At 49.2% G+C, this 24144-nt stretch overlaps 2 protein-coding genes across 3 annotated transcripts in view; one reads left to right on the top strand and one right to left on the bottom strand.

The window, feature by feature from the left end:
- NANS (N-acetylneuraminate synthase) overlaps window positions 1–12715 on the top strand; it is a 28219-nt gene extending 15504 nt beyond the window's left edge. The window contains exons 6-7 of one of the 2 annotated variants that reach the window (XM_036433249.2): window positions 1611–1832; window positions 12698–12715. In XM_036433249.2, the coding sequence (XP_036289142.1) occupies window positions 1611–1820 (210 nt within the window). In that variant the 3' untranslated portion in view covers window positions 1821–1832; window positions 12698–12715. Of the gene's footprint in view, window positions 1–1610; window positions 1849–12697 lie in introns of those variants that run through there. The other variant, XM_036433248.2, reaches the window with a different exon arrangement.
- On the bottom strand, window positions 6114–23944 carry TRIM14 (tripartite motif containing 14). The gene is made up of 6 exons (XM_036433243.2): window positions 23666–23944; window positions 22168–22263; window positions 14730–14963; window positions 11883–12045; window positions 9242–9334; window positions 6114–7049 (listed from the first exon to the last, which is right to left on the bottom strand). The coding sequence occupies exons 1-6, from the start codon at window positions 23879–23881 to the stop codon at window positions 6514–6516; spliced, it is 1338 nt and encodes a 445-aa protein (XP_036289136.1). The 5' UTR covers window positions 23882–23944; the 3' UTR covers window positions 6114–6513.
- Window positions 23945–24144: the final 200 nt, after the last annotated feature.

Here is a 24144-nt window from a genome sequence, read left to right as displayed (position 1 = left end):
GGCGCTAACTGCATCTTGACCAAGAGCACTACAGATGTTTTTTGCAGCCTCACTTGCTTTTCTTCCTAATTGGAACTCATAAAGCATGCAGTGTCGAATATGCTCTTCATCCGCCATCTTCTTAGCCCTAGTTTTGCAACAAAAACCAAACCAAACACAAACTTTTTCAAGCAAAACTTGTTAATTACACTTAACACGTTCTGTAGATACCACGTGTTTGAAGGTTATGTCAATACAAGTCAACGCCAAGCAAGATTTTAAACGAATGTTTAAAAACGACATTAATTATTACTAGACATTAATTATATTGAGGCATCCCTCATCAGGAGGCACTGGTAGGATGGGGGTGGCCAATTGTCAAGGAGGTTAGTGGAGGGGATGATGCAAGTGTTCTCTCAGGAAGTTTGAGTTGTGTAGCATAGACCTTTAGACAGAGGGGATGGTGAGGCCAACGAACACTGCCTGGCACACTGACAATCTGGGCTTCTTGGAAGGGTAGGGTAGGCCTGTCTTGACTTCTGAGTTATAGAGCCAGGCGACCCAGGGCTGGCAGGAGTGCAGACACTCCTCATCTGCTGCAGGCTGTCTGGGTGAAGGCCAAGATCAACCATTCTGGTGGGGCCCTACTCACTTCCTTCAAATTAAAGATGCATCCATAACAGGAAATTATAATAGTAAAAACAAACTAAAAACCTGATAGAGGAAAAGGGGGGAGGAGGGGGGAGAAGAAAGAAGAATTGTATCAGAAACCAGAATGAGAACTGAGTGCATAATTTGGTTCTAAATCTCCTGGCTCCCTGAGCAAACAGTCAAACATAATAGGACGAATAATCTGATATTGGTCATTGACAGACATTTGTCTTAGTACTACATTCTAGAACTGATTCCTTGGCTCTTACCTGAAGGATATAGAGGAATATAATTTGTTTAGCAGCATTGTGGACAAGACTTAGAAATGCTGGTGGTGGAGCTTCAGGCATCCTTCATCCTGCTCGCCTGCCATTCTGTCTGCCCCATCCTAGGAGTAGCAGTCATACTCATCATCTTGCGAGACCTCCATATTCCTATTTCAATAAGCAATGAGGCCTGTAAGGTTCATGTCCCTTGAGAGCACTGGGCCAGGAATGAGGAATCCTAGGTTCTCTTCCCAGCTCCTTGCAACTTTAGCCAAGTTACCCACCCTCTGTGTGCCTCAGTTTTCCCATGCTTAAAATGAGATATTGGTTTTATCAGGAGCATCCTCTATTTCAGGTAGATTACATATATTATCACTAATCCTTATGGTAGTCGATAAGATAGAGGCATTATTATTTCCCATTCTATAGAGAAACTGTAGGGGTTCCCTGAGGCAGTGGGAGAAGGCTCTGTTTGGTGACATAATCCTAGCCTTTTCCTTTGCATTTTATTATGAAGGCCCTTTCTCTGAATCCGAGTTCACCCCACACTGGCCAAGTCCCCGCCATGTCTGACATACTGCTCTAGGTACCAAGGGTGAGAACAGTCCCTATTCTCAAGACACCTTGTGAAGACTGATCAGGCATCCTGAGTATAAAGCAATGTGCACTAGTTACTTTTGTGAGACTAGCACTGAGTGTTACTTTTATCCACAGCTGGGCAAGTCTGTGGTGGCCAAGGTGAAAATTCCAGAAGGCACCATTCTCACACTAGACATGCTGACCGTGAAGGTGGGTGAGCCCAAAGGCTACCCTCCTGAAGACATCTTTAGCCTGGTGGGCAAGAAGGTCCTGGTCACTATTGAAGAAGACGACACCATCATGGAAGAATCTGTAGACAATCACGGCAAAAAAATCAAGTCTTAAAATAAAGTGCCACTCTCTGAATTCTGAATTGCCTCGGTACTGTTGTTTATCAGTGTTTTTCAACCTTTTTTGGGCAAAGGCACACTTGTTTCATGAAAAAAATCACGAGGCACACCACCATTAGAAAATGTTAAAAAATTTAACTCTGTGCCTATATTGACTATATATAAAGTAATTCTCTTGAATAGGAGTCAAATAAACACAAAGAAAGTATTTTATAATTACTTTATTATGAAATATTAAGTAAACAAAATAGTGAAAAATTATAAAATTCTTGTCTTGTCTGCACCTACGGCACACCAGGCAACATCTCGCAGCACACTAGTGTGCCGCGGAACAGCGGTTGAAAAACGCTGGTTTATATTGGGTGAAGTGGGACAGAAGTGGTCTCCAAAGACCTGATTCTCATTCACTCCCTGTCCCTGACAGCAGACACTTTTGGGCCAGGCCCTTTTGTTGAAGGAATACAACAAAAAAGCAAATACAACTGCCTCTGCTTCAGGTTGGCTGGCCCAGGAGGGGAAGTGGGCTCAAAAGGAAGTTGTCACCTCCAGTTGTGTGGGTGCAAGAGGGACAACTGCTGGCTGGATAGGTCCTGTCTTTGAAGCTTTCATTTTTACTGCCCACAAAAGCAACCCAAATGACCTGAAATCTCCCTTCCAGACCTCCATGGCCCTGTCCCCTGCCCACACCCGGGCTCTGTGTTCAGTTGGCTGTATAGCGATCACTTGGTATTCTAGAACGTATTGGTCAAAGGGTCTTGCAGGCAGTGAAATATCGAAAGTGCTCATATCTCAGAGAAAAGAGCGGGAACTTCTTTCAACAGCTCTGCCAGACTCTTAGGTCCTGAGGATAAGTCCAATCCCTTCCTCATGGAACTTCCATTCAAGTGGTGCCATATGATATACAATAAACCATGAACACAGTTGATTTAACTATGTGAAAAGGTGGTAGGTGCAATGGGGGTAAAGGAGGAATAGAACCAAGTAAGGGAGATGGGGAATGTGGGCTTGGTGTGCTAGCATGTTGTGACGACTTTGAATATGGTGGTAATGCTGAAATCAGCCCTATTATCCATAATGAAATTGTAAACCCAGCTAATAAAAAAGATTGTCTTATGTCCTTAAACAGCAGCATGAACCTTTCACAGAAATTTCCTATCATATTTCTTTTTGTTCACATTTGACCTTGTTTACTGTGTAACTCCTCTTGTTTCAAAGTGCATCTCTTTTCAAATGCATAAATTAGCCTCTTGAAGTTTATTTACTTGTGAGTATAGAACCTTCCTCTCTTGCAGATCTCAAAACAGTTTCTGGAAAGGTACTCGAGTCTGTGTGGAAGAAGTGGGATAGGAATCCTGGGTTGTACTCATGTGTAAAAGAAAACCCATAAAATTGATATAAGAACTAAAGTGTGATAGTACCAATTTCTGGCTATTTTCTCCCTTTCATATTTTTCCTATAAACACCCAGTTGAAGTGTCCTGTACACCAAAGGTGGCAGGTTCAATTCCCAGTGAGAGTACATACCCAGATTCAGGTTTAATCCCTGGCCAACCAATAGATGTCTCTCCTCTCCCTCTTGAAAAATCAATTTAAAAAATTTAAAAAGACAAATATATTTTATGTGAACATATATATTAGAAAATTGCTGTCATTTACACATCTCTGCAAGCAATTTGCTGTATCAATTAAGAAATTTCTACAAATTCAAATCTGAAAGAATGATCAATATCCTTGCAGACATGGACCCCAAGGAAGCTCAGTTCTCTCCTGTGAATATGCAAGGAACCTCCTGCTACTGTCAGATGGCAGTTTGGAGTAGCAGTTGTCTCAGTGCTAAGCACAACAGGAACTCTGCTGGGGAAGCTCACACATCCTGGCAAGGCACAGCTCTGTAAAGTTTTTAAGGCTAGTTCCTATCCTTGGCTCATTTGAGATTTACAGCACTGGTAACAGGATTTTCACACCCACTTTACAGAGGATTCTCAGAGAAGTAAAAAGTGACTAGCCTAAGGTCAGAGTTGACTGTGGACCAAAACCAGTTTTCCAACTGGTGTAGGTCTTGGCACCAAGTAGGCATTTGATAAAAGCTATTTTTCAGCCGGGACCGGTTTGGCTTGGTGGATAGTGTGTCAGCCTGCGGACTGAAAGGTCTCGGGTTTGATTCCGATCAAGGGCATGTACCTTGGTTGCGGGCACATCCCCAGTAGGTGTGCAAGAGGCAGCCGATTGATGATTCTCTCTCACCCATGTTTCTAACTCCCTATCCCTCTCTCTTCCTCTTTGTGAAAAAATAAAATATATATATTTTTTAAAAAGCTATTTTTCAACTTTTATAGTCTCTGCTACTCTCAAATCCCCACTCTCGGTATAAGACCTCATCTCAAGAGCCCAAGGGAGATAATCCAAAGCTAGATTCAGGTCCCACAGAGTAAACAGGCAAAAGAGTATAGCATTCCAGGCCCACTGAGAGGGGCTAGCGTGAGCAGGTGCTGACCAGAGACTGGCTACATTTGCTCTAACAGTGTAGCCTTGTGGACATTAGCACAGACCCCAGCTCCACCATTAGCTGTGTGACCTGTGTGTCTCAATTGGGATAACTTTCTAACTCCTAGGGATGATGTGAGGATCAAATGAGTTCATAGCTGTAAAGCATTAGGACAGTGCCCAACAAGAAGGAAGGGCCCTTGTTACTCAGCCCCTGTTGGCTGTGGGTTGGGAGCCAGTCTGGATTTGCAGGGATGAACAGAGATGTAGAGTCAAGTGTACCCCTCCTTGCTCTGTCGGGAAAGCTCTCTGTCTGAATTCAGTTTGGGACCATTCCCAGTAAAATATCCTTTTCTCAGGATTCCTGGAGCATAGTGCTTAGACATCTATTCAAGAGTTTTAAATTATTTGGTTAAAACTAAAGGCACTTTTGAGGTTCCTTCTGTCTTGTATTCTAATTGTATTACATTGCCCCATATGAAAGCGCCATTTTTAGGTAAAAAAAAACTATTGGAAATTCTCAGTTTTTTTAATGGTTCAAACGAATTAATGCACTTAGTCTGTTTAAACCATGAGGGAGATTCAGCTTTGTGTTTTCCTCACCCTACCACTGTCCTGACAAGCACTTAATAGGAGAAATTTAATACGATATAACTTGAAAAAGTCCGGGAACTTGACAAACCAGGGTGCTGAGCCTTTAGCACTGAGGCACGGGCCCTGGACGGAGGTCTTTCCCTCCCTGCTAGAGGAGCTGGCCTCCCCGAGGCCCTGCCCGCCTGGCCTTCTCTGTTTGTGTCACTTCCTTCTGGAAAGTGGGGCTCTATGCGTTTCCTTGACAACACGTGCATCTGAGGGATCCGAGAAGCACAGGGTGTCTGGGCTGCCCAACTCCACCCATGCTGCTCTTCTTGTGATTCTAAGACAGTGGGAAAACTGCCAGTGGTTGCTTAGTAACTGCCACCAGCTGATTCTTCCCTACAGCCCCAGGAATGATAAGTAGGGAAATCTCCCCTGTTAAAGGCTTAGGGCAAATCAGAAACTTGCCTCGGGCATGGAGTATGGCCCAGCCCTTAATCACCATGGGTGACTTTCAGCAACTTTCTTTCAGGTAAGGAAGGACCTTAGTCTCCGAAATGTACAATTAGGTCAGGCTGAGTGATCTGTCAGGCTCTCCCAGCCCAGCTGCTCTGTGACTAAATGACAGCCAGCTGCTGGCTAGTCACTGCCTGGGAGGGCAGGGACTTACTGAATTCCTCAGGTCAGGGAGAGTATAGGTCACAGCTGCCCTTAGAAAGCTTCCAATCTAGTTAGATAGCTCCCAGGTTTGTGGCCCTCATATTAAGATTCTAGTGGCTTGAGGAGACTCCCTCGGAGGCAGTTAAGCCTTGGGAAGACTGAGAGGCAAAGAAGAAGGGCTTTACCATATAAATGTGCGTGGGGACAGGGGGCAGGATAGCTGCAAAGGCGCAGAGGCCCACGATGTGACAGTTCTGCTGGAGGGTATCTGAAAAGAGCTGCAGAAGCTAGCTGAGAAGTAGCTTAGGGGCAGCCTACAAAAACCCTGAATGCTAAGGTGAGGTGAAGTGCTTTCCCCCACCCTGGAGTCCTTGGAACCTTTTCATAGTTCTGGGAGGTTAAGTACGGTTTTAGGCAGATCACTCTGGTTATAGAGGTGGAAGACGGGTTCAGGCCAAGGGCTATGAAGAGGCTCTTGATGCTGCTCTGAAGGGAGGAAACATGGACAAGCTGAGCGGCATAGAATGCAGAGATAGAGCCCAGGGACACTGGTTAGATCAAGTCAGGGCTGGGCGACTCTCCTGCATTCGCGCATTTATTGTGCACCTACTATGTGCCAGGCAGTTCCGGCTTCTGTATGAGGTGGAGGTTTGAGGCTAGTGTATTGTGATTGGTAAGGATGCCCAGAGCTCACCTGCAAGTGTGTCCTTTCAGGAACCCGGCCTAAAGGCAGTGTAGGGTAAGTGGTGGGGAGGTCTGCTGAGAGCAGGAGGAGCAGCAGCAGCAGCAGCAGGGGACCTATGCTTAAGGCACGTCTGAATCCAGCCTAGGACAGGACCTGTTCAAAGTGCACGCTGGCGGGGGAGACCACGGGTGTACTTGGAGAGCAGGCAGTGGACAACTCACGTCTGGGTCGGGTGTAACCAGAGTCCCGGAAAGCCTAAGGGCAGTCCACTCCAATCTGAGCCCCTAGGGCAGCCGGGGGATGCTGATGGCCCCTTCCCAGAGCCGCAGGGCTGGGAAGAGCGGCTCCTGGAACGCGGCGCGGAAGGTGTGGAGGTGGCTCATGCCGTCCGACACGTTGTAGAAGGCGAGGACGCCGGCCTCGTAGTCCAGGAAGACGCCCAGCCGGTCGGGGTCGTCGCGGGGCCACAGGCGGCAGCGCTGGCTGTCGTGGAAGGCCCAGTACTCCAGGTCGTAGCGCTTGACGCACCAGGACTGGCGGTTGCAGCCCAGGCGCGCGGCGGCCGAGTCGCCCCGGCGCCGCAGGGAGGCGTAGGCGGCGCCCACCCACCAGCCGCAGCCCGCCTCCTGCACGTCCACCTCCCAGTAGTGGCGGCCGGCCGCGAAGCAGTCGCTGCCCAGCACCTGCCTCAGCGTGTCGAAGCGCAGCGCGGGCGAAGGTCCCAGGCGGCAGAGCAGGACGAGGCGCACCGTCCGGCGGTCCTCGGAGAGGCGCAGGCGCGCGTGCATCGTGTCCGGGTCCAGCGTGGGCGTGCGCGCGTCTGCGGGGGGCGGGGACAGCACGCACGCCTGGTGGGCGGGGCCAGCACTGCGCCCCCGCCCCTCACGCCCCCCCCTCCCCCCGTCCCGCCCCCGGGAAACCAACCCGGTTCACACCCGCAGACCCACACGTGCTCACAACAAGAAAATGGGAAGCCGAAACCGGTTTGGCCCAGTGGGTAGAGCATAGGCCTGCAGACTGAAAGGTCCCAGGTTCGGTTCCGGTCAAGGGCGTGTACCTTGGTTGCGGGCACATCCCCAGTAGGGGGTGTGCAAGAGGCAGCTGATGGATGATTCTCATCGATGTTCCTAACTCTCTCTATCCCTCTCTCTTCCTCTCTGTAAAAAAATCAATAAAATATATTAAAAAGAAAATGGGAAAACCCTGAAATCTCCCCTGGAGAAATGGAAAGCCACCCTTTTAACCCCGATTGCCTCTGGGGAGGTGACTGGCGGAACAGGGGAAGGAGAGCATAGTGGACTGTACACTCGTTATACCATTTGAATTTTGAACCTTGTCATTGGTTGCTAATTTCTAAAAATTTTACTAAAATAATCCCATCACTGTTAAGACCTGAGAGTATATCCTTTCAATGTTTGTACTTGCTGCTTTATAGCTTTCCTTTACATTGGTATCATACCCTCCATGCTTTTGGACAATCTTTTTTAAAAATTGAATGATGTAGGCGCGGCTGGCGTGGCTCAGTGGTTGAGCGTCAACCTATGAAACCAGGAGGTCATGGTTCATTTCCCAGTCAGGGCACAGACCCGGGTTGCTGGCTGGATCCCCACTTTGAGATGTGCAGGGGCAAACTGATCAATGAATCTCTCTCATTATTGATGTTTCTACTCTTTCTTCCTCTCCCTCTCTGAAATCAATAAAAATATTTTAAATAATAAATAAAAATTTACTGATGTATTTAGGAACATTTTACCACATCCAATAATATTCTTTCAAAGAGTATTTTAATGGCAAGCCTAATATTTTTATGTATGGGTGCATTATATTTAAACCTACTCCCTTTAAAATATTTAGGCTCTTTGGAAGGCTTTTGAAAACACTAACATGGTTACCTCTTCACGCATTTTATTATTTCTTTGGGATATATTCCTAGCAGAGGAATTGCTGGGTGAATGAAAATAACTTTGGTAAATATTGACAAACTGTCCTCCAAAAAGGTGGTAGTGATTAAACTTCCAATAATAGTTCTTGTTACAGACAAAATTTTGTGTTTGTTTTTTTAAGTCTAGTTCATAGGATATGTGGATATTCAGCTTCAGTAGATTCTGCCAAATAATTTTCTCAGTACTGTGTTAGAGTTTTCCATAGTGAGGTTTTAATCCTCACCTGAGTATATTTCCCATTGATTTTAGAAAGGAAGGGAGAGAAAGAGAAACATGGATGTGTGATAGAGATATTAATGAGTTGCCTCTCTTATGCACCCCAACCAGGATCAAACCCACAACCTAGGTATGTGCTCTGATCTGGAATCGAAACGGGCAACCCTTTAGGCAGACGATGCTCTAACCCAGTGGTCGGCAAACTGCGGCTCTCGAGCCACATGCGGCTCTTTGGCCCCTTGAGTTTTAGCAAAGGCCAGCTTAGGAGTACCCTAATTAAGTTAATAACAATGTACCTACCTATATAGTTTAAGTTTAAAAAATTTGGCTCTCAAAAGAAATTTCAATCGTTGTACTGTTGATATTTGGCTCTGTTGACTAAGGAGTTTGCCAACCACTGGTCTAACCAACTGAGCCACACCAGCCAGGGCTGTGTAATTTTTTAAGGGAAAGAAGATGCTCACAATGTATCAGTAAATGAAAACAGATTACAAAACAGTATGTATACTATGATACCATGTTTAAAAAAAAACCCACTTTCAATATATAGACATTTGCCAAAGAAAACAAAAAGGGCAAATACTAGTAATAACCTACTGCTACATATCTACTAAGGTGGATAGGAGAAGAATTCCCAAAGCTCTCCAGTGATTTATAGTTGATTTAAAAAAGTTTTTTGCTTTTCTTTGTTTTCTAAAATAAACATATTATTTTTACATTTATAAAAAGTAATAATAATGGTAAAAAAACAAACACAACAAGTTGGGTCTCTTAGGGAAAAAGGGTGGAACTCCATTTCATGACCCCCCCTTCCCACCAATGCACCCCACCCTCTCCACCCTGGGGGTCTTACATTTCAAGAAGAGCGATCGCTCTGGTGAGGGACTGATTTTCAACAGGGACTCCGGCTTGGTGCTCGAGAAGCTGGAGAGCTGGCAGTTCATGTCTGCAATGAATTGTAAGAAATGAGTGCCTGGTGCTCATGCAGGCAGCACACATTATAAAACATGCCCAAACTATTATAAAACTGGAGATTCATCTAAGCTCTCTCCCCCAAAACCATGCCTATGTAGGTGGGAAATACAAATCCACAGTCACAGGAAAACTCCAGGAAAGCACTCAGATCTGAGGAGAAATGCTCTCCCAGGGTCTGGAACAAACTCAGCAAAGGCAGGTCAGTGTGAGTGGGCCCTGAACGTGGGGAGGAGATGGCAGGCTCCAGAACCATCCTGAGAATCAACTAGAAACTAAACAAGTCAACGATGGGGCAACCTCAGAACAGAAATGCAAATTCCAGGATAAAGATGGAAAACAAGAAGTTAAAGGTGAGTCCTCACCTCAGTGTTTTCCTCTCCCCCCAACTCTCTCTGGGGGGGGGGGGGGGGGAATCAATAAACATATCCTTGATATCCTTGGGTGAGGATTTTTTTAAGAATCTGCTTTGACAAACCAGCTCAGGAAAATCCATGGCTCAGCCCCATTGCAGGCACCAGCGTCCCCAGTTGTGTTTCCTTGTCTCCGTGTGCAATGCCTTTCTGGCTTTCCCACTGTCAAAACCTTAGTGAGTCAGGCCCAGCTGAAGTCCCAGCTCCTCCAGCAAGGCTTCCGGATTTCCCATCAGAATCGCTCTTTCCTTCACCTGAGCTCCCTCATGAAGTAGGCCTGTGCTGTGGCCAGGGCCTGGCTCACCTCCCTCCAGTTCCCAGAGATGTTCAGTGTGTGCTTGCACCATTTCTGTCTTGCTTCCTCTCACCCCTTTCCTTCTCCTTTTCTCCTGATCTTCAGAGCTAGCACTGCCCTGCCAGCCCCATGTGACAAGGTAGCTTCCAAGTTTTTCCACCTCATCTCTCACCACTATGCCCAGTCACTATGGCCCCCTGTCTGTGCCCAGTCACTATGGCCCCCTGTCTGTGCCCAGTCACTATGGCCCCGTCTGTGCCCAGTCACTATGGCCCCCTGTCTGTGCCCAGTCACTATGGCCCCCTGTCTGTGCCCAGTCACTATGGCCCCCTCTCTGTGCCCAAAATCTCAAGTTCTTCCCTCCTCCTCCTCCTTCACCCCCTCCTCCTCCTCCCTCTTTATTCCACTTAACCTGCTTAATTTTTCTTCGGAGCCCTTATCGCTGACATACTCATTTGCTCTCTGTCTTCCCCTCAAAAGACTGAGAACCACAAAGGCAAGAGCTGTGCTTGGCACGGAATAGGGACTCCATAAATGCTCTGAATGAATCATAATAGCAGAGATGAATGAATGAATGAATGAATATTTCTGAGCACCTGCTTTGTTTCAGGAATCTCAGAGCTGGGCCCAAAATGGTTCTAGCTATCCAGGCATGTATGAGAGGCAGGAAAGGATCCATGTATGAAAAACACCCTGGGCAGCAGCAGCTGCCAGGCTGGGAGTGGCCAGGCCCAGAGCGGCCGGGTTGGGTGCGGCCAGGCCTGGAACAGCAGCTGCCAGGCTGGGAGCAGCCAGGTCGGGAGCGGCAGTGGCCAGACCCAGGACCTGGAGCAGCCAGGCCCGGAACAGCTCGCTCCTCGCCTGCCCCTGCCCCTGCCCCAAGGCTGCCTCTCAGACATGGCTGGAAACTTTTGCGGGAACTTGAGGGTCTGCTGAATCAAGTGATGAAGGCTTAGATCTGGATGTGTTGAGTTAGTATAGGGCTGGGGGGTTGATCTGTGAGTGCCTTGTGCGGGGCCTGGATGAGGTTGGTTGACCTATTTGGAAGTGTCTTTTGTGTGAAGTGTATCATTGGGCATGTGGAGGTATTATTGATATGAGAAAATGCTAAGTAACTGATTTACTATCTGAAAAGGGATTTACTATCGGGGAAAGGGAGGGAGAAAGAGACTGAACATAAACTGTGCACCTATGGCTGAGGACAATGGGGGAGGGAAAGGGAGCGGAGGGTGGGGTGGGGGGAACCTAGTGGAGGGGGGAAGAAATGAGGAACCTTTGTAATAATATGAATAAAGATTGATTTAAAACAAACAAACAAACAAACAAAAAAACACCCTGGGTAAAAAAAACAAAAAAAACCCAGGCAGGAGATGGGGCAGGCTCTGCAGAGAAAGGACAGAGGGGTAGAGTCCAGTGGCAAGAAGGGGCCCAAGGTGACGTGGTGAGCTTCCCGGTGAGTACGGCACAGCCGTGCTGGCCTGAAGGGACGGTGGGACTTGAGCAGGCGGAGGAAGAGGAGGAGTTGGTCCTTCGGGCTGGGACCCCGGAGCAGGCAGAGTGGAGGTGTGGAGGAATCCCAGGAACGACTGATGGCAGGAGCAGAGCAGTGTGGCTTTAAGGGGCAGAGCACGTCTCAGGAGGGGGAGGAAGAGAAGTCAGAAGGGTGGGGTGGGTGCAAGCCAGGAGTCCGGGACCACCCAGCCCAAGGCCTCTGTGTGGGAGACACGATTCTGGGTGGCCGTCTTCCCTGCTGCCTCTGGGTTAATGGGCACGGAGGGAGTAAGGGACCCAGAGCCGGTCACACGGGGACTTACTGTCCTTCACGCGAACCTCTAGTGGCGTCTGTATCATGCTCTGCATGGCTTCCACAAGGCCCTTGAAGAAGGTCTTGATGGGCGCGAAGGACTGGGGCACGGGGTGGCACAGCTCCCCCACGCTCATCTGCTTCTTCAGCTCCCGCTCCGTGGCCGTGAACTCCTGCGGGGACACAGGGGGGTCAGGTTGGCTCCACAGCTGCACCAGGAACAAACCCTGGCCAAGTGCAGGTCCTACCCCTGGCATCACCAGCCAGCCAGGGCCATACCCCCAGGAATGACCGCACAGCAGACTGTCATTCCTCAGTTCAAAACACTCCACTGGTCCCTATCTCCTTACAGGACAAAGTCTAAATCCCATGGCCCTTCATCAACAAACCCTGGCCTCCCGATCCAGCTGCATCTCCCAGCTCCCCTGCACCTGCAGCCCTGCTCACCTCCAGCCAGGCTGAACGCAGGTGGCTCTCCAGCCCGCCAAGCTCCCACATGCACGTGGTTCCTTTCTGCTTGGAACGTCTCCTCTGCTTCATGCTTCTGTCTATACCTCATCCTCCCACACACTGCTCACTATCACCTCCTCCTACAAGTCTTCCTTGATGCAGAACTGGACATTTCTCGGTCACACTTTTGCTAGCTCACTGTAGCTGTGTTGTAAATAACTGTTTCTGAGCATGAGTTGGGACCTGGGCAGACAGGTTGCTCCCTGAATATTTGATGAATGAATGAATGAGCAAGGGGAAGGAATGATGAATGGTGAAAATCAGTAGCTTTGGCACCAGAGAATTAAAAAAAAAAAAAAAAAAAAAAAAAAAAAGGCCGAAACCGGTTTGGCTCTGTGGATAGAGCGTCGGCCTGCGGACTGAAAGGTTCCGGGTTCGATTCCGGTCAAGGGCATGTGCCTTGGTTGTGGGCATATTCCCGGTAGGGGGTGTGCCAGGAGGCAGCTGATTGATGTTTCTCTCTCATCGATGTTTCTGGCTCTCTGTCCCTCTCTCTTCCTCTCTGTAAAAAAAATCAATAAAATATATTACAAAAAAAAAAAAAAAAAAAGATGACAAAGCCTTGAAACTCTACCTGTGATGGAGGAATAATAACATTCTTCTCCATGGCACAGCCCTTGGAATTAGCTATCTCTACGGGGTACCACTCTTTTATTTTTATTTATTTATTTAAAAATATTTTTTATTGATTTCAGAGAGGAAGGGAGAGGGAGCGAGATATAGAGATAGAAACATCAATGATGAGAGAGAATCATTGATCAGCTGCCTCCTGCATGCCCCACACTAGGGCTCAGGCCTACAACCCGACATGTGCCCTGACTTGGAATTGAACCACGACCTCCTAGTTCATAGGCTGATACTCAATCACCAAGCCATGCCAGCTGGGCAGGGGTTCCATTATTTTAACAGAAATAAACAAATGTATCAAAGTACAGTAAACATTGTGCATAGGACAGCACCTCGCCCAGAATTTTTTGTTAGGCTTATTTTTTATTTTGAATTTATTGGGAAGAATTGGTTAATAAAATGTATAGATTTCAGATAGACAATTCTACAATACATCAATATATTGTACTGTGTGTTCACCACCCCAAGTTAGGTCTCCTTCCATCACCATTTATCCCCCTTTTACCCTTTCTTCCCTCCCCCCAGCTCCCTTCCCTCCTGGTAATCACTCTGCTGTTGTCTGTGTCTTTGTAGGTTTGTTTTTATCTTTTTGTTAACTAACAATGAGACACAAGCTGAACTGACCAAAGCCACATAAAGGCACAAGAGTGGAAATATCCACCAGGGCCTGGCTTGGCTGGTTTTGCATTGACAAATTTATTTGCGTTATTTTACACTCAGAACCCATGCAAATCTGTGGTCGGACTCGGTGCCACCTTTATACCCTGTCTCGTCCCAGAAGCCCTTAAAGCATCTTTCAAAAGTTATCTAATCCTGCAAGATTTCCTTTTACGGTGGGAAAAGTGAAGCAAAGAGGAAACCAGGGTAAGAACGTGAACTGGAAAACAGAGCGAGGTGAGGCACAAATATATGCCATGAAGTTGCAGCCCAGCTACTTGAAACACATCTAGCTCTGAGCTTCCCAGAAGCCATAGCGAAGAAGGGAACAGGAAGAGGTGCGTGAGTGGGAAGCGATCAAAGGCACAGGTGACCGCCCCGGAGTATTGGTTCCTCAAAGACAGGAACACCATCCTTTACACATGCTTTCACTAAGTGCAGTACGAACATCACAGAGGCTGTTTCTTAGAGGCTCCCTCTTGGTGAAGGTGATGACCTGCAGGAGAGCCCAGTGGCCAAGGAGTTCCATTCTTCTCTCCCCCTTTGAACAAACTGCGACCCAGCTCTTGAGGATGCTCAGTAGCTGACAGATCCTCGCCTCTCCAGGAAGGGTGTTTCAATAAAGACTATAGACCCGTAGGTAGAGGCCTGGGCAATGATGCTTTGCAGCTTTAGAGTCAGAGAAACCTGGGTTCCGATCCCAGCTCTGCCACCTACCAGCTGGGTGACCTCAAATGAGTCACTTCACCTCCCCAAGCCTCAGCGTCTCATTTGTAAAGTGGGGTGAGAATATCCACTTTGCAGAGTTCTGGTCAACATTCAAGCTAAGATCCATGAGGGTGGCTGCAAATGTTATTTCATTAGTCCAAGATATTCATTATCTTCCTAACTATGTCTATTTCCTGACCACTTGTGTAGGGGCAGGAAAGTCTGTTTGCTAACAAGGCAGTTCTCTGTGTGTTAACTCACTGTGTAAATACTGTGCTCAATGCCATAGTAAACCACGATGAAATGTGGGTGGCGGCTGGCAGGTGGCAGCTGTGAGGCAGAAACTCAGCATTACCTGCAGCAGCTGGACAGGGTCGGACTCCTGGCTGATACTGCAAACTCTGTCGGAGAGACGGTTCAAGACATCAATTTGGTCCTCACACGACTTGATTTGCTCCCGGTAGGCCTGGAGGGTAAGCTGGGTATTCTTATCGATGAATTTCTTGGCCAGGGCTTCCTCTTCATCAAGTAGCAATCGGAGTTCAGTGAATTTCCCTGCCAGCCAGATTTTACTTGACTCTGCATGAGCCTAAAAAGAAAACCAGTTGCAGAGGATGTGAGTGCCAACCAGGAAACCCAGGATAATCAACATGCAAAAACTATGATGGCAAGGTCCAGTGAGGGACAAGATCAACTTACAAAAACTCGACCCGCCATACCCAATTGGAACATGCATGGAGAAACAAAGATCCTTTTAAAACAATGGATGGATGATATAGCAATGTATCTAGAAATAAAACTGGAAAAGAAAAAAAAAAAGCAGCAAAGACTTGATAAAGAAAAGTATAAAATTGTACTGAAAGACATAAAATAATCTGAATGAGTGGAAGAAAAAAAATATCCCTGGTTGTGGAAGATTCATTGCTACAAAGTGCTATTTGGCCCAGCCACGGTGACTTGGTGATCGAACGACAACCTGTGAACCAGGAGGTCACAGTGTGATTCCCGGTCAGGGCCACACCCAGGGTACAGGCTTGATCCCCGTAGCGGGTGTGTAGGAGGCAGTGGACCAAGGATTCTCTCTCATCATTGATGTTTCTATTTCTCTCCCTCTCCTTCTCTCCCTCTCCTTTCCTCTCTGAAATCAATTTATTTATTTATTTGTGTGTGGCTTTTTATTTTATTTTATTTTTGAAATCAATTTTAAAAATATTTTTTAAAAAAAGATGCTATCTATCTCCAACTTAGTCTAGAAATTGGGCACACTCCAAATAAGTCTTAACGAGCAGATTAAACAAAAATTAAATTATCATGGGGGAGGCCTGGCCAGTGTGGTTCAGTTTGTTGAGCATCATCCTGTGTACCAAAGAGTCGCTGGTTTGATATCTGGTCAGGGCACATGCCTGGTTTGTGGGCTCGATCCCCAGTGGGGGAGACTAAGCACAAGAAAAGTAAAAAATTACTTTAAAAACATCAATGAAGGATGAGTTGCCTTATTAAATAACAAACAGACTGCTACAGGATTTAAAACCATACAGCTTAGGCATAGACAAAATGATCAGGAACACAGAATAAAGAGTTATAAGTTATAAAAGATATATATATATATATATAGTATACACATACACACACAATAATGGTGGCATTTCAAATTACTGAAAGAGTGAACTATTCAACAAATGGTATTAGTACAATATGCAATTAACCATGTATTTGATAAAAATTTTAAGTTAGATTCTTATCCTATATATAAAAACAAATTCAGACAGAACCCTACCTATGAAGTAGTCTTGCCAACAAGTGTGAACCTGAATCAAATCAAGCCTCTAGACCTAAATAAAAGTTTCAGCACAGAGGAGAGAGGAACGTGTGAGCCATCAACCTAAGAAATTCATCAAGCAAGTGTATCTCGAAACTTTATTTCACTCCTAAGTCAAACAAACGAAATGTGACACAAGACAACTGGAAATGTGACCACTGAGTGGATAGGATAGTTGATGACATTAAGAAACTATTGTTAATTTTCTTTCGTGTGATGATGATGCTATGGTTAGGTACTTCTTAAAAATGAGTCCTCTCCTGGCCAGTGTTGCTCGATAATTCAACAGTCAGCCCGCACACCGAAGGGTCTCCCACACATGCCCTGACAGGGGACAGGGATCAAACCTGCAACCCAGGCATATGCCCTTGACCGGGAATCAATCTGAGACCCTCCGGTGTGCAGGGCATGCTCTAACCACTGAGAAACCCTGGCAGGGCTACAAAATAATCTTTATTCCCCCGCCCCCAAACAAAACAAAACAAAAAAAAAACCACACAATTTTAATGGCAATACACATTGTTATAACTAAAAATATCCCCAAGAAAACTTCAGGTGCAAGCATATGAGGCTGATTATGCAGAATGATTCAAAGTTTTAAAAAGGGGGAGAGGTAGAATTCTGGCAATGAAACAGGAAGTGCGGTCTGGTTTAGGCTGCATCCATTCAAAGTGAAACTGGATCCCAGATTGAACTGAACTGAGGTCTGGATGCAGCTGGATGCAGCTGGATGGGGCTGGGGCTGGGTCAGGGCCTGACAGAGTCTGGCTGAGGAGATAGATCTAAGGACTGTGAGGGAGAAAGAACTTGAGCAGCGACAAGGCCCCGGCCTGGGAGGTGGAGGGTTTTACACATGGACTGGAAAGAACTGTTTTTGCTGAAAACTGAATGACTGTGGACAATCCTGTGATGACTGCCTGCCTCTCAGGGGCGTCCCACCAGGGGAGGCAGTGTGCTGGCCACAGTAGCTATGACATCCATGCACGCTGATACATGGCAGCGGCTGGCGGGAAGGGGCAGAGGAATGGCCACCCCCAGCAGGGTGGTGGAGACCAATGGCATCGGCAGGGACAACAGCGAGGCCTGGCCGAGCCCTCAGCTTCCTAGTCTCAATCTGGCAAAGGCTGGTTCATGTCACCCGCGGTCCTTACAGCTCTGGTGGGTCACAGGGGAAGGGACAAAGCCGGGACGTGAGGATGTGTACACACTCCCCAGGGAGCTCTGTTCCCTGGCCCCCCTCTCCCCCTCCACTCTGCTCAGGAGGCAGCAGGGCTGAGTCCTGCAGGCCGGGATCCCCCTTCAGGCTGGGTTTGGTTTGGTCAATGGGAGGAGGAACTAGAGGGGATCAGAGGGTGAGGTGAACAGCCAGGGTATCCCGCCTCCCTGCGTTCCCTCCACCCTCGCGCTCCCACAGGACGCCCCTCTGGTTCCGGCGCCTGCCCAGGTGGCCCTGGACTCTGCACTCTGCTGATACCACCCCTCCCTTTGGCCCCGCAGCCCAGGGTGAAGGTGCTTCCTCCTGGGGCCAATTGCCTCACCACGCCCTGGCTGGCTTCCCTGTCCCTTCCGTGCCTGTCACCATTCCCTGCACCCATCTCCTCTGGGTGAAACCCTCGGAGTGGCTTCTGTCTTTCTGGGTGGACTTTGGTAAACACAGCCAATGCCCAGGACCACCTCTACCTTCCTATGTGACCAGTGACAAGGTATTTCCTCTGCCTGAGGGACCCATCTCCAAGGCCTTTCAGCCTGACACGGTGCACATTCTAAATCCCTCCTAAGTCTGGATTCACCGGACATTAACCAAACGTAAATATATATGGTTCATGTCACCCGCTATAAAGGTATCAAAAGCTCCTTGTGGAATATTCGGGAGATTCAGAAAAAACACACACAACCACTGCATACTGGCATCCTATCCCAGTTAGAATAAAAAGTCAGGGTAGCAGGCAAGGATTGAATGCTCCCTACACCTGCATGTCTGAGCCCCCCCGAGGAGCCATGATGGGGACAAAGAGCCCAACAGCAAGGATGTCAGAGGAAAGCATTTCATGGGTGTGGGTTGGGGATTAATGACCTCCTTGATTGTCCTATAAAAGGGAGTGGTTGCACCGAAACCGGTTTGGCTCAGTGGTAGAGCGTCGGTCTGCGGACTGAAAGGTCCAAGGTTCGATTCCAGTCAAGGGCATGTACCTTGGTTGTGGGCACATCCCCAGTAGGGGGTGTGCAAGAGGCAGCTGATCGATGATTCTCTCTCATCGATGTTTCTAATTCTCTAGCCCTCTCCCTTACTCTGTAAAAAAAAAATCAATAAAATATATTTTTTTTTAAAAATGGGGGGAGTGGTTGCGTAGGCCAGGCTCATCGGCTTCTGAACAGCAGACTTTGGACATTGTACGATCTTTATTGATTTTAACTTATTTACGAACTGTCTTGTGGGCTAATTTTCAGGCGAATGGCCTTTGCCTTGCTACTGCCCCGTGTAAACGAGTGCGGACCTGCCCGCTTGTCCCCAGGCCCTGCTGCCACGGACCGCGGGCTACAGCTGGGCAGAGCGTACAGGAACCCTCACAAAGGCTGTGCCTGTGGCACTGGAGGCATCACGTCTGGACATGTGTCCCAGAGGAAGCAAACCAACGTGCCAGAAATGTTCCCTGCAATGCTATTTTACTTAGTGAAAAGCTGGAAATGACCTAAATGTTCAACATTAGGAAAACGACTTAATGAGTTAACTCCCCTGCCCCCCCCCAAACAAACAAAAATAAATAAACCAACAAAAACCCACAATCAAGCAGACGACAAAAAAGGAAATCCTCAGGTGCCCAAAACAGAGGGAACTTGATGTCAGAGCCGTGGGCAGAAGAGGAGCTGAGTGACCCCCGGGAGGGATGGGCGTACAGGTGTGTGTGACACACCGCACCGGGGCCTGCTCGGTCAGGGGGGCTCTCCGGGGGATCCTTGGCCCTATTCCAGGAGGACGGGGAGGGAGGCCTCCTGCATCAGGCCAGAGTCACAGAGAGCTGTTCCATCCAGGAACCAGGCACCAGAAAAACTGGACCCACTGCCCTGGGGAAGCAGCAAGGAATCTTGTCATCCATCCAAGGTCTTGGGGGAAAGAGAGTCACTAGCAAAACAAACCAACAAACCCAGTAACAGGCTTGGAGTCTAGATTTGCGGAACCTCAAAACTAAAAAACTCACATGACAACCGGTCTGGAACCGCCGAAACCCAGCGCCCACCCCAGACGCTCACCTGCAGGGCTCTGCAGGGGCTGCTCACACCCAGGGCACAGGGGCACCGTGGAGATGCCTACTGAAGGCCAGGGGACGACACAGACTCCAGGTCACACAGGGAGACCAGCCACTGGGCCTCCCTCCATCCTGGATACTATACCAAAGAGTATTCGTATATAGAAAAAAAAAGTCTCAAAATGTGAACTGGTGGTTGGCCTGGAGTGGCAGAATTATAGCTGCATTTTTAAAAATCTGCTGTTGAGCCCTAACTGGGTTGGCTCAGTGAATATAGCACATCGGCCTGCAGAATGAAGGGTCCCAGGTTCAGTTCTGGTCAAGGGCATGTACCTTGGTTGTAGGCACATCCCCAGTAGGGGGTGTGCAGGAGGCAGCTGACTGATGTTTCTTTCTCATCAATGCTTCTAATTCTCTATCCCTCTCCCTTCCTCTCTGTAAAATTCAATAAAAAATATATTTTAAAAATCTGCTGTTGACCAGGAACTGAAATATAAATGCCCACAGGAGATGGCCTGGTAACTTAGGGAGGAGAGTGGACAAGCAATCCATGTCCTTCTCATGAGCATGCCCATTGCTCAGCTCTGACAGCTCCATTGGGGATGTAGGCCTAGGGGGGGCACAGCCTCCCTCTTTTCTACATCTAACTCTTTATACAAATACCTCCCAGCTTTCACATGCCCATCACTAATTTTTCCAAGAGTCGCTTAGGTGTAAGTCCAATAACACATGTTCAGGATTGTATGCTGAAAACTACAAAATACTGATGAAAAAAAACAAAGACCTAAATAAATGAAGAGATATACCATGGTCATGAATCCTCCAATGCTGTAATTATAGAGATAAGAGAATAAATGAGTGACTGCTAGGAGTCAGGGATTGTTGGGGACTGGGTGGGGTGACTACACGGGTGTTGCAGGAGGTAGATCTTGGTAGTGATGGAACCGTTCTGTATTTTGGTTACAGCAGAAGTTACTCAAATCTACACAGGTGATAAGTTGACCTAGAACATACACACACACACACACACACACACACACACACACTGTCAATTTCCTGGTTTTGAAATTGTACAAGAGTTAGGTAAGATATAACCCTTGGGGCAAACGAGGTGAGAGGCACACAAAACTTACTGCCTTGGCAACTTCCTGTGAATCTACAATTATTTCAAAACAAAGGTATGAAAATCAGGGAAAAGGTTAAAAGAAAGGAAACCATTCCTTGGATTAAGCTGAAACCTGCCCCCTTAGACTGTCCACATGGTGCCTCACTCTCGTCTTGGGGGCCCCGCGCTGTATCTGCTCGGAGACTTGCAGACCGTGGGCCTGTGCCCCCATCCGGGTCTAGCTCAACCGCCCAAAGCACCGCCCCCACCCCATCAGGTGCCTCAACTTTGTTTCCAGATCCTTTTGAACGGATTTATTCCCCCAAGATCGAAGCCCTCCTCTTGAAGATTTGAGGAACACTATTAACGATTAAGCCAAGGCCAAAGTATTTGTGGAATATATTTATACCTCACTTTCCCTTTCACAACTTTTCTCAGCAAACTGAGTCCTGTCGTCAGTCATCTTTCAGTTAATGGATGCTGGGCAGACAGGGAGCCAATTCCGTGGCCTGGCTTGGCCTCGGCATTCCCACACCTTAGATTAAGCAGAACCCTGCTCTTCTAGACCCTCTATGTGGATACTAATCTTGCCGTGGCCGCTCCACGCTGTATCTGCTCGGAGACTTGCAGACACTGAACCTCCGCTGTGGGTTACTGCCACAGTCCTAGCCAGCCACTCAGAGGCTCATCCAGTTCTCAGGGGGCAGGCCCTGCGAGGGTACCCTACCCGAGCCCTCACTCCCAGGAGGGGGCGCTGAAGCTGGCTGAGTCCACATAAGAGGCCCTGGAGACAGAGCAACGTTTTCACAGTCAAAATGGCAGCTCATGATACCATCAGCCCTGACTTCCCACTGAAACACAGAGGGATCCATGTAAACAAACGGCATTAGGAAAGGAGCACGCCTAAAGAAAGCAAATAGGTGTGGAGTACATTTATGCCTCCCTTCTCCTTTCACCATGGCAGTGAAACGTAAGCCGTCTGTGTGTTCCTTCAGCTGCATTTTGCTCTGGTTAAGGTGCCTGGGGGGTGGAGGACTGGTCTCTCCAGGAGAATGGCCTTGGCGATGGTGAGAGAAAGGCTGCTCCCCATCCTGTGAGGTATTATGGGGCAAGGCTGGGGTGTGGGGCGGAGGCAGAGTCACCACCAAGCTAATGGAACAGCAGCCTCAGGCCCCTCCCCTGTCAGGGTCTTATACCTGATATTGTGTTCTTTTGCTTACAAAGGGTCCCCTAAATCAGTGACTTTCAACCTTTTCCATCTCATGGCACACATAAACTAATTACTAAAATGTGGTGGCCCAACCAAGAATATACTTTTCTGCCGATGGGGGGTGGGGGGGGGATGAGGTATAATTTTCATTCATGCACACCGGATGGCTGTTGTCGAGTTGGCCGTTGTCAGCTTTTCATTTGGTAATCTGAGGGGAGAGAGGCCCATGCCTTTGCCTGAATAGTCAGATATTGCACGTTTTAAAAATTCCTGGGGCACACCCGTTGAGAAGCCCGAGGTCCCTCCAGACCTGATCTCCTTTGCGGCTGGTTTTCATTTTTCCTCGGCTGCATAGTCTGTCCCGGGAGGAACGTGGACACCTCAACCAAGAAGAAGGAAGAAATGCCCACTTGCCTGGAGCTTCTCAGCAGCATCTTCTATCTGGTTCCTGTTGCCAACTTGCTGCTGCTTCTTGGTTGCCAGCTGCCTTAAGTAGTGTTGCGTGAGCTTCTGTAGGCGAAGGAATCAGGGGAAAAGGCTTAATACGGTCACTTTCACGGCAACAAGGCTCTGCAGGGGTCGTCTCCTCTCCCCCCTGCCCAAGGTCAAGCAGCAAGTGAGCGGGTGAGCTGTGATGGAGGGTCACTCTGGCCCTGAGGGGTCCTTCAAACCATGATGCCACCCCCCCCCCCTCTTTCTAAGACAAACCTGCTGGTGACCTGATTTTCCAGTCCCTCAAGTAGGATCTTGAAACCTATTGATTTTAACTTATGTATGGGTTAATTTTAAGCAGCCTGGGACAGGGGAAGAGAATTCACTTACACAATAAGTATTAACTGAGCGCCTACTACATGCTGGGCCTTGTTCTGGGAGCTGCCCTTGTGGGACATGCATTCCAGAGGGGCCTGTGGCCCTCCGGCCTGGACTGGGGTTCAGAAGATTGAATGCATGAGAGATCTGTGGGGTTCGTGCTCCCCTCTCCCTCCCACCTGAAACGGCTCCCTTTCCTGCCTCTGCTTTTTGCATTAGCCACTTTCCCAAAGGCTGCTCTGTGACCCTTTCCACACCAGTGGGACTTTACCCCACCCCCTCCCCATTCGGCAGGCCTTTTGCTCCACTGCTGGGCCCCGTCGGGAGCTTCCCCAGGGCAGGCCTGCTCCCTTCCTGGCTCCCCCCTACAAGCCAGAGGATGACCTAGAAGTCTTTGCTGAGCCAAACAATTACTAGGGGCTGCCCACCTCAAGCGGGCCACAAGAGTTCAGAGCCCCTGCCACTTTTAGAATTAAACACGGGGGAGTGCTCCCAGGTGAGAATGGACCCCGTGGGAGCAGTCCACCGCATGGATTCCTGGGTTCAAGACCTGCCTCTGCCTCCAGAGCTTTCCTTTTCTTATCGATAAAATGGCCGTTCCAGCTCCCACCAGTTACGCTTGTGGAACTGGGGTGGGTGTGGGAAGGGAAGGGGAGGAGGGGCAGAGTAGGTAGAGGATGCTCCTATAGTGCAGGCAGGCAGTCCACGCCCCTCTCTGTGAGCTCCGGGAGACAAAACCGGAGGGAGTTACCTAGCGTCCCAGGCTACCAGGCTGTTTACCAATAGAAAGGGATTTTACTCTGGTTACAAAAGGCAGGTTTCCTCCTGGCCCCAGGGCAGTGTGGTGGATGCGCCCTGGCGGACGAGGTCCATATGGGAAACAGCCGAGGCTCCAGCGTCCTCATCCCAAACCCACCTGTCCTGCCTGCAGGTTGGCTGGTGGCCTTAGCCCGGACGTGGCCATTCGCTCTCATCAGGAACAACAGCCAGGTCGGCCGCCTGGTTGCCTTGGGGTTTCGGGGTTCCTCCCCGGCCTTGGCGAGGGGACCCCGGGCCGCCCCGCCCCCGCCGCCGCCCCGCGCCCCGCGCCCCCGCGCCCCACCTGCACGCGCGCCGCCTCCTCGCGGGCCAGACCCACCGGGTGGCCGCGGTGCGCGCCCAGCAGCGGGCAGAGCGCGCACACGCAGCGCCCGCAGCGGCGGCAGAAGAGCTCGGCCACGCGGTCGCTGTGCTCGGGGCAGCGCCAGCCGCACGCGTCCTCCGCCTCGGCGGCGCCCGGGGCCCCCGGGGGGCGGTGCGGGGCCCCCGCGCCCGCCATGCACTCCCGCGGTCGGTGCGGCGTCGCCGGAGCCGGAGCCGCGCTGGCGGGGAATCGAAAGCGGACGGCGGGGCGGGGCCCGGGTCTGGCCGGCCCCGCGCGGGGATGGGAGATGGCGGCGGGCCGCGGCCGGGGGCGGGGTGGGGGGACCGGGTTTGCATCATCACCTCCTCCTGACCCGCAGGGCGCCCGCCCGCCCCCGCGGTCTGAAGCCGGCGGCGCGGGAGGCTCAGGCCTGGTCCAGCGGCTTTGTGCCTGGCCTG

Source organism: Pipistrellus kuhlii, unplaced genomic scaffold (genome assembly GCF_014108245.1).
Source record: "Pipistrellus kuhlii isolate mPipKuh1 unplaced genomic scaffold, mPipKuh1.p scaffold_m20_p_12, whole genome shotgun sequence".
Classification (NCBI taxonomy): Eukaryota; Metazoa; Chordata; class Mammalia; order Chiroptera; family Vespertilionidae; genus Pipistrellus; species Pipistrellus kuhlii.
Note: the sequence above shows the minus strand (reverse complement) of the source record. Positions and strands in the feature narration are given on the sequence as shown.